We start from the raw sequence: 15,108 nt of genomic DNA on the forward strand, positions 1-15,108 counted from the left end.
ATATATATATATATATATATATATATATAGGAATAGAACACCTCAATGTATGTACAGATGAATACAAATATGAATATATGCAGATGAGTAACACCTCGTTTATATACAGATAAGTCATAAATGGATTATTGCTCAGTTAACAGTAGAGGTTGAGCGACAAATAGTAATAAGTTAATAAATGTTCATATTGCAGAAATATTGTGAACATGTTGGCTGATGATGCAAAAACAACTAGCAGTGCTACATTGTGTTGTTTTTTGCATTAAAGAGTCTGACTGCTGTAGGGATGAAGGACCTGCGGGAGCGTTCTTTCTTATGCTGAGGGTGCAGTAGTCTGCTGCTGAAGGAGCTGCTCAGAAACACCAATGTCTCATACAGGAGGTCAGAGGAATTGCCCATTGACACCAGCTTGGCTAACATCCTCCTCTCCCCCACCACCTCTATGCTGTCCAACAGGCAGACCAGGACAGAGCTAGCTCTCTTAACCAGTTTGTTAAGACATTTCCTGTCCCTCTCTGTGCTCCTGACTCACCAGGAGACTACTGCATAGAAGATAGCAGATACTACTACAGTGTCAAAGAATGATTTTAGCACACACCAAAATACCTCAGTCTCCTCAGCAAGTGGAGACGACTTTGGCCTTTTTTATACAGGAAATCTGGACCAGTCCAGTTTATTGTTTAGGTGAACACCCAGGAATTTGTACATCTCCACACTCTTGATGTCAACACCCTGGATGTGCACCGGTGTAGACCGGGGTGGCTTCCTACAGAGGTTGACCATCATCTCCTTTGTCTTGCTGGCATTGAGGCAATGGTAGTTTAACTTGCACAAGTTGACAAAGTCAGCGATGACCTTCCGGAACTCCTGATCGTTCTCCTCTGATACTCGTCCAACAATGACAGTATCATCAGAGAACTTCTGCATGTGGCAGCTGCTAGTATTATGACCGAAGTCCACTGTGTACAGGGTGAAGAGAAAGGGAGCGAGCACTGTATCCTGTGGTGCTCCCATGCTGCTAACCACCACATCCGACATACAGTTCTGGAGCCTCACATACTGTGGTCTGTCAATGAAATAGATGGTGATCCATGCAGCCAGATGGTGGTCAACAACAGCTCCCAAAAGCTTACCCCTAAGTAGTGACGGCTGAATTGTATTGAAAGCACTGAACAAAACATGATCCTCACAATGCTCCCAGTATTCTCCAGGAGTATTAGTGATCTGTGCATTACATAAATAATGGTGTCATCAACACCAATGCCTGGTCGGTAAGCGAACTGTAGGGGGTCTATCTCTAGGCTCACGAGGGTCCGCAGCTGTTGCAGTACAATCCTCTCCATGGACTTCATCAGGTGAGAAGTTAAGGCTACCGGTCTGAAGTGGTTGGGCTCCTTAGGATGTGCAATTTTGCGTACTGGAACCAAACAGGAAGTCTTCCACAGTACTGGAACTTACTCCAGTCTGACGCTCAGGTTAAAGATGCGCAGGATGACCTCACTGAGCTGAGTCTTTAAGCAGTCTGTAGCTGATTCCATCAGGGCCCAGGGCCTTTCTAGCGTTGATCTGCTTTAGCTCATTCTTCACCTGATTGACTTTCAGAGAGAGACTGCAGGAGGAAGTTATTGATGTTGATTATTACTGTTGAGTGGGATGGGGATCAGGGGTGTGAAACCTCCTTGAGTGAGGGATGGTGAGCGGTGGAGAGGTGTGAACTGTGTGATGCTGATGTCTAAGAAGCTCTGAGGTGTGAATTGGATGATGCCGATATCTTTGAAGCCTGAGGATGGAGGAGGAGGTGCCCAGTGGCCTAAAAGGGAAGGGTTGAGTCACTGACAGGTCTGAGGTCTGGTAGGAGGCCGGGAGGAGATGGAGCCGAATCTAATATATTAAAAAACAGATTTAATTCATTGGCCCTGTCATGGTCACCGGATACAAGGCCCCTCCCACTGTCTTGGTTCTGACCTGAGATTGTTTTCAGTCCCCTCCAGACCTCCCTCTTGTTGTTCTGTTGAAGGCGCTCCTCCTTTTTCCTGTAGCTGTCTTTTCCTTTCCTTATCTCCCCTCTGAGCTGTTTTTGAACCCTCCTCAGCTCATCTTTGTCCCCCACTCTGAACAGTCTCCTTTTTTCATTTAGCAGGGCTTTGAGCTCAGGAGTCATCCAGGGTTTGTTGTTGGAAAACATGAACCTTCTTGTTAGGCACGGTGTTCTCCACACTGAAATTAATGTAGTCCGTTACACAGTGAGCGAGACCGTCAATATAATCCCCGTGCGAACTACATAGCATCTCCCAGTCCTTGGACTCAAAACAGTCTCTTAGTGCCTCACTAGTCTCCTCAGAGCATTTTCTCACATACCTTGTGATTGGAGGATGTTTATTCACCAAAGGTATGTAGACAGGCAGCAGATGGACCAGGTTGTGATCTGAGCAGCCGAGCAGGGAAGGGGTGAAGAGCTGTATGCATATTTTGTGCTTGCATACAGCAGATACAATATTTTATTGCCCCTAGTGTGGCATTTAACATACTGGGTGAAGGTGGGGAGAGTCGAGGACAGGCAAGCATGATTAAAGTCCCCGGAGATGAGAAGGAAGGAATGTGGGTGCGATGTCTGCGGCTGTGACACAACAGTGTGTAGCAGCTCACATGCCACTGCATCATCAGTCGCAGGGTGGGAGGAGGGTGTAGACAGTTATCACCATGACATGCGAGAACTCCCTTAGCAGGTAACATGGCCGCATGCTAACTGCTAGCAACTCAATATCCCTAGTTCACCGCTGCTCTTTAACCCTGAAATGCCCAGGGTTACACCATCTCTCATTCTCAAACATCGCTATTCCCCCACCCTTCCTCTTACCGCTCTCCTTTGCTCTCCTGTCCACTCTCACAAGTTGAAATCCATCCAGTGTGACCAAAGAATCCATACTGAGTTCATTCAACCACGTCTCTGTGAAGCACATGATGCTACACTCCCGGTACACCCTCTGCAGCCTTCCATAAATATAACATTTATGGAAGGAGTCTCCAGTGTCAGTGCTGTGTAATGATGTTTTCCTCTACATAAGGAAGTTTTTAGGACAGATGAAAAAATCGTGAGGCAACAACTGTTACGTAAGTGATAAGAAGAACTTGTTTTGAAGATGTTCCACATTGTAAATATAAATAGATGCATTTTATAATATTTCTTTAATACATAAAGATTGTAATTGTTGCTCTGGTATAAGAGGAATAAAACACTTCAGGATATGTTGTTATAGGAAAATTATCAACTCTAGAGTGGTAACATCACGTTATCCTGTCACTGATTATTTTCCTATAACACTACCATCTGTGTGTTTTATTACTTAAAAAAAAAAAATGATATAGCGTAGTATAAACTAAGAAGATTTAGTTTAAACTCTGCTGTGAAGATATTAACACAGTCACATTGTCAACGATCTCACTGAACATTAAATGTAATTCCGATGTCTCATGAACAATAAGTTTTGACTAACACTGAGGAAGCAGATAAAACATTCTCACTCATACAGACAGGACAAGTGTAACCTTCTCACCATAAAGACAAGCACAAACTTCACAGCCCTGTCCTCCATTGCTCATCCGAGTGTGACCTTATCACTGAACACAGTGTGAGTGAGCCCTAGGGTCGGACAGTTATCAACATTTCATAGCTGAATGAGTAATTTAGTCGACCAGGTTTTGTCTTCTGGAGGCACTTTTGTCCTGGTCAGAGTCGTGCTGGATCTGGAGGCTATCCCAGGAACACTGGGGTGCAAGGCGCAAATACACCCTGGATGTGCCACCATTGCTTTGCACCATGGGCACACACATTCACACACTCTTTAATATACAGCAGAATGCAAGTGCATAAAATAACTCATTTATTTTGGAGTAATTCAATAATCATCATTACTACTCCAGGCAGCGGTCAAATCACAGGCAGACAACATTAACCACGAGCATGGGTTCAAATCAGAAAGTTATACCAGAAACAAAGGCCAGGAAACAAGAAGCAATGCTCAGAAATGCACCACACCATCGACAAGACTTTGCAACAAGACAAAGACACCAGAGGGTATAAATAGATGAACTAATTAAAGGACGAACTCAGAACACTTGGACACAATCAGGCAATCACCAGTGATACCAAAGACAGGGGCATAGTCAAGACTCAAATCAAAACAAAGGCATGTGTTAATGAAAAAAAAAAAAGCTCATAGCAGGAAATCCAAACAAATCATTAGAACAGCCAGAAACGATTTTCAAGAGATCACAAGTTCAAATCCTGAGAATGCCACAGCCATCTGTGGAGCCAATGGAGGGTGGGAGGGATGCAATACCCTTTCCCTGTCAATCACAGTGACACTAGCCAATTGTTAAGCATCTGTGAGCTTGTGTATGCAGAAGAGGGCAGATAGAGCTTTCCTCAAAGTGTGTTACACTGCCCTGTGATGCAGCAGTTCAAAAAGATATGGTTGGCTGGTTTCACGTGTCTCTGAAGAACCATGTGTTGGTCTTCACCCTCCTGAGATGGTAGCTGTCTTATGATTGGGGAAAGCTGACTTGTGGGTGGGAATGGGTAGGTAACCAAATTGGCCACCAAAAGATGGAAAAAACAAACATTCTCCTCGTGCTGAATACTAACAGGAGGAATTCCTGACACACTTATTCACAACTAAGTGCAATTTAGCTACACTATATGACCAGAAGTATATGCACACCTGATCATCACGCCAATATATAAGCCTTCTCCAAACTGTTGCCACAATGTTAGAAGTACATAAGTGTATAGGATGTCTAAGAGGCCCAAACCTGTTCCAGCATGACAGTGCCCCTGTGCATAAAGCAAGGTTCATTAAGACATGGTTTGCCAAGATTAGAGTGGAAGAACTCTAGTGGCCTGCAAAGAGCCCTGACCTCAACCAAACTAAACTCACTTAGGTTGAATTGGAACGCTGGATGCGTGATAGCCATCCTCGCGCATCATCAGTGCCTGAACTCACTAATGCTCTTGTGGCTGAATGGGCAAATCCCCACAGCCATGCTCCAAAGTCTAATGGAAAGGTTTCCCAGAAGATTTGAGGTTATTATAATATAATAAAGGAGGGACTAAATCTGGAATGGGATGTTGAACAAGCAAATATGGCTTTGAAGGTCCAGTGTCCACAAACTTTTGGCATTTGTTGCGTGCCATGTCTAAGCCTTTAAATCTCTGATGTGGAGAGACCTCAGGCCACCTTCCAGTCTTGTTAGAGCAACAGCCTTTGAGGAGGTGTCATTGACTGGATACCACCACATTCACACTTATCTATGATGTATTGGCCCTGGTGTAATCAGTTTGCTGTGCAGTGACCTTGACTAGTGCAAAAGTGGTTTTGTCGCACCCATTGTTCTTGGGGAGGATTTCAGTATCTTCCACTAGCTGGTGGTTAACCACTGCTGTCGACCACTGGTCTCTCCATTGTTCCATTGTTCTGTCAGGTAAAATGTGTCAGTAATTACACGTAGAGGTTGATGGGATTTGAGTCAGTGTTGTATATCTCATTGTGTACTTGGCCACAATGTTTTATTTTTTCTAAGAGTTTATTAGTTGCAAACTGCCTTCTCAGTAAGATTACATGAATAATTGCAAGTGTAAGCAACCACTGGAGTTGTGTAGGTCAGAGCACACCTGATATTATGCACATCAGGTTGTGCAGCTGGACTACTGCTGTGTGTGAGCAGATCTGGCCCACACTGGAAAGCAGTTTCCAGCCATACAATAGCAAAGTGCTAATGCTGAAGTCTGAAAAGTTGAAGTGGCTGCACTCCATGTGGTGTTACCCAAACGCATGATCAATCCAAGGAACGCTGGAGCTGTGAGACGGCACAGCTATCTACTTCTGTTAATTTCTGTAATTAATAAGTGAATGAATTAATTACATCACTGATAGCAAGAGGTTCACTGCTATCACAGCTCCACAATCTGCCAAAGCTTTTCAACACTCCTACAGGAGGAAATGAATTGGAACATTAACCTCATGGCCCAGAAGTTTTACATATGTTTGAGTCCAATTTCCCACAATGTCGTCATGTTTGACATGCGACACATAAGTGGGTGAATAAGAGTCTCTCACAAGAAGCCCTACAGCTCTGTGCCGTGTTCTAATCAGGAAAATGGCATCTTGAGAGCTTGTCGTTTGGGTTCGACACTACATTCAGCACTGATGAAACTCACAGCAATCAAAGAGCAGATTAATTGTAATGCTAATCTTTTTTTCAGCACATTAAACTTGAAACTTGTCTGTGTAAAAAAAAAAGGGTTCCTTCATACAACATTCTTTCTTCTTCTTCAACTTTGTTATAATAATAATAATAATAATAATAATAATAATAATAATAATAATAATAGATGCAGCCCTTCATTTGGAGTCCAAACATGTAAAAGTGGTTTAAATGGAAACTATTACATTATATATTTATGAAAAAAGTACATTGAATAATCCACATAAACAAAATAAAGGATGGTATGGTGTGAATTAGGTTGCTGTTTATTTTTTTATTGCTACTTTTGCAGTTTCAAATAAAAAAAATAAAAATTTATATGTAAAATCTTTGTTCACTTTAAGTCAAAAATGTCATAGGTGATATGACGGGAAAAAAACCCATTACACCAGACTTCAAGCTTTTTCACAAAAAGTAGCAACTTTCACAGCATTTAAGGAATGATCTTTTATTTTGGATGTTCCACAATTGCCAGTCAATAATTAATAAAAATTGTAATCATTGGCAAACTGCTGTGGTATATGAGGAATAAAAGTATGAGTCTGTAACTTCAGGGTGGTAAAATCTCAGCACATTGTCACACATTTCCTGTGACATTCTTTCTATTACTTACATATTGTCATAACACATATTCCAAAAGTCAGTTTTGGAAAGTCTTTATATATTTATATATATTTATGTGGTAGAGCGGGTTGTCCACTAATCGTAGGGTTGGCGGTTCGATTCCTGGCCCACATGACTCCACATACCAAAGTGTCCTTGGGCAAGACACTGAACCCCAAATTGCTCCCGATGGAAATTTAGCGCCTTGCATGGCAGCTCTGCTACCATTGATGTGTGTGAGTGTGCGTGTGAATGGGTGAGTGAGACACAGTGTAAAGCGCTTTGGATAAAAGCGCTATATAAGTGCAGGCCATTTACCATTTATATAAAGAAACTGCAAGGGAGAAAAATCACAAACTTGTTTACCCCCCCCCCCCCCCCCTCTCTCTCTCTCTCTCTCTCTCTCTCACACACACACACACACACACACACAAACACACAGAAAAACATCAAACATATCAGTCCCTGACTTTAGAATATGCTCATTCATATTTTACCACCAGGGACAACTGGTATAAATGTGATAACAAGGTCTCTCTTTCCATCTCCTCTAGACTTTCAAAGATTTTTTTTTTTTTTTTTTAAAAAAGGTCCTCAATACAACATTTCATTTTTGGCACATTCGTTGCTGTTAACAAATATCTCACAGTGGCTTATTTTTTATTTTTTATTTTGTGGAACCAAGTGCAAGAGCACCACCAATGGTCTCAAGAAAAAACACACAGAACGCTATGAACATGAGGCTGGGGCTGATTTCTTTCAAGCCCACACTGTAGATTGATACAGCCTATCAGTGACAGTCACGTCAAACGATTAAACAGAGTCAAACGCCCCCTTTCAGCTAATGTATAATTGGGGTGATATTTTTTCAGCCTCCTTCACTGACACATCCATAACATTAAAACAGATGTAAAATGCAGTTGTAGGTTTATTAAATACAACGGAGGTGGATTATTTATTCACTCTTACTTTTTTCCCATCAAAATGCCTTTGGAAGAGAAACTAAATGTAGATAGACTAAGCATTAACTACTAACATTGTCCAATCAAAGTACAAATTGCCCAACAGGACAGACGACAGAACGGTACATGCTTTTTGGTTTGAACAGAAGGGTTACAGAGCAATGGACTTAAATAAATAAATAAATAAATAAATAAATAAATAAATAAATAAATTTTAAAAAATGAGCAACTAACAGCCTATCTGTTTTTAAGTGCTTGTGGAATAGTTTGCTCCACATCAGTCTTATAATTCCATCTACATGTCTGAATCTCTCACAATATAAAGCTGTGGACAGACCTATCAGTTTCATTGTCTAGCTACTGATGGATATTATTATTATTATTATTATTATTATTATTATTATTATTATTATTATTATTATTATATTTATGAACATAGAAAAACAAGAATGTTAAAGAGACATCCAAAAGTGTTTTATTGCAGGCAGAAGCCTATTACTTCCAGAGGTCAAAGAGGTAAAGTTAATACTAAAGCAGTTAAAAGCCCGTAGCACAAATGATCTGTAGGCTATTAATCGCATGACTAATTGGCTAACAGGCAGTTATACGAGCAATGCTGTTCCACTGACCCACAGCTTAAGTGTCCACCAGAAAATTGCTTTTTAAGAGGACCTTAATGTCTCATAGCACCGTTCCGGCTGAGCTTGTCCGTCTGATGGTTGGTTAAACAGACGCTTTCATCTCATTACTGCCGTCTTAGAGTTTAGGAGTTAAAACTGTCTCAGCTTTCATTTAACATATGTTGCTCTTACAGAAAGGTCTTCCTCATGGGGATGAAAACGATGCTGTTAAAAAAACATATTTTTACATGGAGGTTCGACCATGTCAGTGGTGCTGCTGATACACACCTGTATAGTTGCAATGCGTGGAAGAGGTTGTCTAGTGTTGGCGCCACCTTCCACAGCAATGCCCAGTGTATTAACGCTCTTGGACACCCGTACCAATGTAGGCCCAGACAGCCCTGACTACAACACACAGAGAGGAAGAGACAGAGAAAAATACATGAATAATGAAAGTGTAAAATCTACTCAAACACCTATGATCTACCAGTCCTGCTATTACACTGGATTGCTTTTAATTCAAAAATAATAATTAGGAGCAGAGCGAAGGGGTTAAGTTCAGGACAAACCTGCTGTCTTCTGTATTTTCAAACCCAATTTATTTCTCCATGGTTCTGAGCACTACAACGTTTGACACTGGAAGCTTTCTCAAGCTTTTCCAACTGAAGTTCAGATGTATGTTTTTTTTTTGTTTGTTTTTGTTTTTTTAAAGGAGTCATTGCCGAATCGCTCCGAGTAAAGCATCACACAGCATATACACAATACTGTGAGACTCACCACTCATAATGTATGAAATGTAGATAATATTCTGTAGATCATTATGTTTGTGTCTGTTGTTGTAATGTTGTTGCAGAAGAACAAGTAAGAATTTCATGACATATTTTACACTGTACTTGTGCACATAATAACACGTCAGACGTTTGAAACATAAAGAAGCACTGAAATAAAAAAAAAAAAGAGAATAAAGGGAGGAAAAAAAGCCAATGGTCTGGTTTCTTGGTGCAATGTTTGTCTCATTGTAAGCAAGACAGTCCTGTTTTATTTTGCAACCTGCACAAGCTTTCAGTTTTCAATTTCAAAGATTTACACTGTACAAATGCAGCACAAACATAAACAGAAATACTTTATACGTTTTTTTTTTATTTAATGATTTTATAGTGAGATATTTCTTTTCAAAATCTCTTTAAAATACTTTGAATTTCCTGCAGACCGGATGTTGTTTTTTTTTTTTTTTTTTGTCTTGTTAACGTTTTCTAAATTTTAAAACCTAAAACCTATCCTCAACGAGTCCTTGAGGTGGAAAAAAATCCCGATCTTCAGAATGTTTTTCAGATTATTCATTTTGTTTGGCTTTCTTTCCAATGTCAGCAAATGTGATACAGAGAGGCTAGTTTAGTGCAGAAAATAAGGCAATGTCTAAAACTAACAGATTTAAAACCTTGGCGTCTTTAGTCTATATTCATTTGAAAACAGAATATCCAACATTTCTTTCAACATTTTCAACTTTTTCTCCAATTTCCAATACTTTGAAAGTACATTATTTGAAGAAATTCATTTAGCAGAACCTTGCTGGCTAACCAATCAGGCAAAGAAACAATGACTATGTTTACATGGACAGCAGGAATCTAATTATTGACCTTATTCTGAATAAGACAATATTCTGATTAAGGTGTTTACATGAGTCGCTTTTAGAATACTCCGGTCATGTTCCCGTTTTACATGTTATAGAACATAGAGCAATAAACAGCACACGTCATTACATCACCGTGCCACGCCGTCTGACGTTCCCTCCACAATTTCACGTATCAACATACAGTTCGTCTTCGTTATGGTACCGTGTACAGTTTTGGGTGTTTTTATTTAACTTTTTTACGAACGCTTTAAGTGCAGTTAATTATTTGTCATGCTGTACGTGCAAATAGACGACTGCTTGAAGTCGTTGGCTGCATCCCAAACCGCATACTTACCTACTATATAGTAGCCGAGATACATGTATTTCTCCTGCTACAGGCCTATAGTAGGCAAGTACGCGGTTTGGGACGCAGCCGTGCTCTCTTGTTTGCCGTAAAACGGTTGAGCGCTGCCGTGTGTGTACGTGCCTGTCGCAAAATGCGGTGAAAACTCTCACACGATGTTAATAGTGTGATTAAGGTGTGTACATGTCTGTAATACAGAAATACTTTTTTTAATGTGACTAAAACAGGAGTACTCCACACGTCTTAATTCGATTTGTGTGTACTTCGAGTATGACCTTAATCGGATTAAGGTAATTAAAAATTACTGTTTACTTGGTAGTTTCTTATTCAGAGTATTGTCTTAATCGGGTTAATAGTGGATTATTGTCGTCCATGTAAACGCACTGAATGTTCATCTGGACATTTCTACGTTCAATTCAATTTCATTTGTATTGGGGTTTTAACAATAGATGCTGTCCCAATACAGTTTTACAGAAATCTGGATGTAGTTTTATCCATGTGTAATTTAGATCTGTAACGACTCAAGGAAACCCATCCTGATCTGGGTGATACCTGATAGTGGGATTATAAATCATTACTCTTCTGTATTCTCTAACATCAAACAGTACTAAGTATGCTGAAAGGACATTCAGTATGAGCAGATTGTGAATAAAAGCCATATGCATCATAGTAACGATGCAGGTGTTTTTACAGTCATCACTATCACTGTTCCATTATCTCCCCAGCTCATTTCCTGTTTCTAAATGTGTAGTGAAATAGATATCTGTATTACTTGCCCATGTTGAGCGCTCTGGTCCTCACCTGGTGATTAGGAATCTTTACTGCTCTCTCTGCCCCGTGCGGCTCTCCTGATGCATTGTGGGATACGGCTTTACCAGGCCGAGGACTGCTGTCCTTACACATTCCCCCTGCCTCCGCAATGTCCACGCCGCTGTCCTCACTCAGGGTCTGTCCACTGTCTGAGAGCTGGGATAGAGTAGCCCCTGACAACACACACACACACACACACACACACACACACACACACACACACACACACACACACACACACACACACACACACACACAGATAAGACAATAGCTGTACATACAATGAAAGCTTACAAAACAGTTTCAAACACTTACAAGAAAATAAAAGAGAAATAAAAGTGCAGGCACACATTACACTCCCACACGTCAATGAATATAGACACAAATCCATAAACACACAAGCATCGATGCACAAATTTAATTACACACGTTTTAGAAGTAAATTTACCCTGTCTTCACACATTTTGACTCCAAAGAGCAAATAAAATTGCCCCTTCTATTTAACCCATATGTTGTGTTCACTACTAAGCAATTCTTATTCAATCAGGACATCTGATTTAGAGTTGTAGTAATACAATAGTAAAATATTACTGAAAAATGCCTATCTTCATCTCAGTAATTGAATATGTAACAATATTGAGGCCAAAGACACCAAAGCATAATCTATTTTTAAAAAGCTAAAAATACAATACAATGTTCACAACATAACCTATAATAAAAGTTACTTGACTAAAGTTTGATCAGAAGCTTTGTAATGCTCCTCTCACCTCGTGGTTGGATCCGTGTCTTCTCCTCCATAGTCTCCTGCTCAAGGTTGAGTCTGTGGTGGCAAGCCATTCTGGGGCTCATATCGGGTGCGGAAATCGTGACCTCGGGTTTTTCCGGGCTGCAAGGTGGCGGTGCAGGTATACGCAAGGAGGGCGAGAGGGACGGAGAAGAGCGAGCTGATCGGCTGGGAGTCGGAGTCGCAGCTCTCGAGCGACTTGCAGATTCCAGATGGGGTGGCAACATGGCCGCCTGCTTGCTCATCAGAAACTGGACGAGGTCTTTGGCTGGCGGTTCAACTGAAGGTCCGGAGCGATGGAGAGAACATGGAGAGCAGCGATGGAGGGAGCAGGGTGGAGGAGAACGATGGGAGACACAGGGGGAGGAACTGTGGTGGACAGTGCATGGGGAAGTGTGAGCTGAGCAGGACGAGTGCATGTGTGGGTCGATGTGGTTAAGAGTATGACGTTCCTGCTGCATCCTGCAGGGGGTTGTAAAGAGCAGGTTGGATTGGCACAGTTTAGATGTAGGGCGTTTGAGCTGGACCTTCGGACTTCCGTGTCCGGGTGGAGGTGGGGGTCTGAAATTAGGTGGAGACTCGATACGAGCTTGCACTTCATCCTGAAATGGTATTAGAATGTGCAAAATTCATATTCATATTCTGGAAGAACCAATGAAATTAAACTTCCTGTAAAACACCATTGCAGACACACAGGGGCCTGAATTATGTAGCAGGATTAATGTTTTAATCAACAAGCTATGAGCTTAGGTTAATGTTACTCAGGATTTCTGCCTTCTGACTGTAGCTAACTCTTGCCATGGTAACATGGTACCGCACATTTAATCTGCTCTGGGGTTCAAATTCAGGATCACAGAAGTTGCTTGGCTTTCCCTGATTACTTTTTATATCAGAGATACTATCTTGCATGTTTACCACCTTCTGGGTGTGATATTGCAAATTCCATTCACAGCTGTTGCTCTCACTTTTTCTCAACCTTAAAGTTTTTTTTAAAAATGTGGAATAAAACATATTCCTTTTGATGCTGAGAATCTCAGTACACATACACCTTTTTACCTACTCTGGCCATAAAAAGGCACATCTACAGAATAGTACGTAGCCTAAACTATATTTATCGACTAATTACCAGTAATAAATCATCAGTCAATCATTAAAGGCTTGGCTTATCTTCTAATAGGATTCTCAGGAGTGATTTGTGTTATAAACAGCATTATTATTCCAGCCACTTGTCCTGAAGCTATTTTACTTGAATGTTCAGGTATTACCACCTGTTACCATTTGAGTGATTTGTACATAACGTGTAGTAACATCACACTTACACAGTGGTGTATAAGAACATGTATAAACATTAATCAAAACCTCTCACAATGCGGCTGAATGCAGACCTGCTACTGTAGAGGAGTGATGCGTGGTCATGCCAGGGTCTTTTTTATCCTTTCAGAAACCATTTATCTAAGGTAGAAACTGGACATACAGTCTCATCTGTGAGTGTTGGAACAGCAAGGACATTTTTTTTTTTTGCGATACACTGAAGACATTTGGATTTGAGATCAAAAGATGAATATTAGACGATAGATGGGAATTTCACCTTCCATGTCCTGATATTTACATCTAGATGTGTTAAACAACTTAGAACATGGCACATTTTAGGTGAGCAAAAGTATAGGAATAGGAAGTCTTAAAGTAAACGAACATCAATAACACTTAATATTTAGTTGCATCTCCCTTGCTTGCAATAACTGCATCATGCAGTGATTCACAGACCTCGCCAAACTGCTCAATTCTTCTTTTGTGATAATTTTTCAGGCTTGAAGCACAGTTCCTTTAAATTGTTGCTTGTTTCAAGGGGTTTCCCACTTTGGTCTCCTTTTCAGGAAGTGAAATGCATACTCAATTGGGTTAAGGTCTGGTGATTGACTTGGCCAATCTAAAACCTTTTTCCAGTGATGAAGACTTTTGTTGTGTTGGCAGCGTATCATTGGCTTGCTGCATGATTAAGTTCCAGCCAATTAGATTGGATGGATTTTTCTGTAGACTTCTGAATTCATTCTGCTGCTACCATCACGAGTTACATCATCAGTATAGATTAGTGAGCCTGTTCCAGAAGCAGCCATGCACGCCCAAGCCATTACGCTACATCCACCATGCTTGACCGATGAGCTTCTATGTTTTGGATCATGAGCAGATCCTTTCTTTCTACACACTTTGGTCTTTCCATCACTTTGGTAGAGGTTAATCTTGGTTCCACTTGGTTTGGTAGAGGTTAATCTTGGTAACTTTTTTGGCTCATCTATGTATTCCTTTGTGAATTTCAGTCTGGCCGTTTGATTCCTACTGCTGACGAGTGGTTTGCATCTTGTGGAATGGCCTCTATATTTATGCCCTCAAAGTCTTCGTTGAACAGTAGATTGTGATACCTTCACCCCTGGCCTGTGGACGTTGATGATGTCACTGACTGTTGTTTTTTGGTTTTTCTTCACAGCTCTTACAATGTTTCTGTCATAAACTGTTGTCGTTTTCCTTGGCCGATCTGTTCCAAGTCGGGTTGTTAGTATACCAATGGTTTCTTTTTTTTTTCAGGACATTCCAATTTGTTGTATTGTCTATGCCCAATGCATCTGCAATGACTCTGATTTTTTCCCCTCTTTTCTCAGCTTCAAAATGACTTGCTTTTCTCCCCTAGGCATCTATATGGTCTTCATGTTGGTTTATCCTTTTTAACACAAAATGCGATCTTCACTGGAAAATCCCAGGGCCCAAACCAAGAGTAGACATTCAGAGCTATTAATTGTTTAAACACTGAATATAACAGGGCACATTTGATCAAGAAGAAACACCTGTCAGTCACATGTTATCGATCACTTGAACAATGGGTGAGGTCAAACGGAAAGTGCCATTTTCTAAGTTGTTTAACAGATCTTGATGTAAATATCAGGAAACGAAAGCTGAATTTCTGATCTATGGTCTCATGTTCATTTTTGATCTGAAACCCAAATGTCTATTTGATATATATCTATTTTATATATTTAGCTTCATTGTAGGCCTCATTTGGATAAAAAAAAAGTGCCATTTTGGGGTATTTTTGGCCA

At 40.6% G+C, this 15,108-nt stretch overlaps 1 protein-coding gene across 1 annotated transcript in view; it reads right to left on the reverse strand.

Annotated features, from left to right (window-relative positions):
* Positions 1 to 15,108, reverse strand: part of whrnb (whirlin b) — a 79,010-nt gene that overhangs the window by 3,062 nt on the left and 60,840 nt on the right. The window contains exons 9-11 of the mRNA XM_053674665.1: positions 12,003 to 12,621; positions 11,227 to 11,408; positions 8,738 to 8,854 (exon numbers count right to left, since the gene is read on the reverse strand). Coding sequence (XP_053530640.1) covers positions 8,738 to 8,854; positions 11,227 to 11,408; positions 12,003 to 12,621 — 918 coding nt within the window. The remainder of the gene's footprint in view (positions 1 to 8,737; positions 8,855 to 11,226; positions 11,409 to 12,002; positions 12,622 to 15,108) is intronic.

Source organism: Ictalurus punctatus, chromosome 22 (genome assembly GCF_001660625.3).
Source record: "Ictalurus punctatus breed USDA103 chromosome 22, Coco_2.0, whole genome shotgun sequence".
Taxonomy (NCBI): domain Eukaryota; kingdom Metazoa; phylum Chordata; class Actinopteri; order Siluriformes; family Ictaluridae; genus Ictalurus; species Ictalurus punctatus.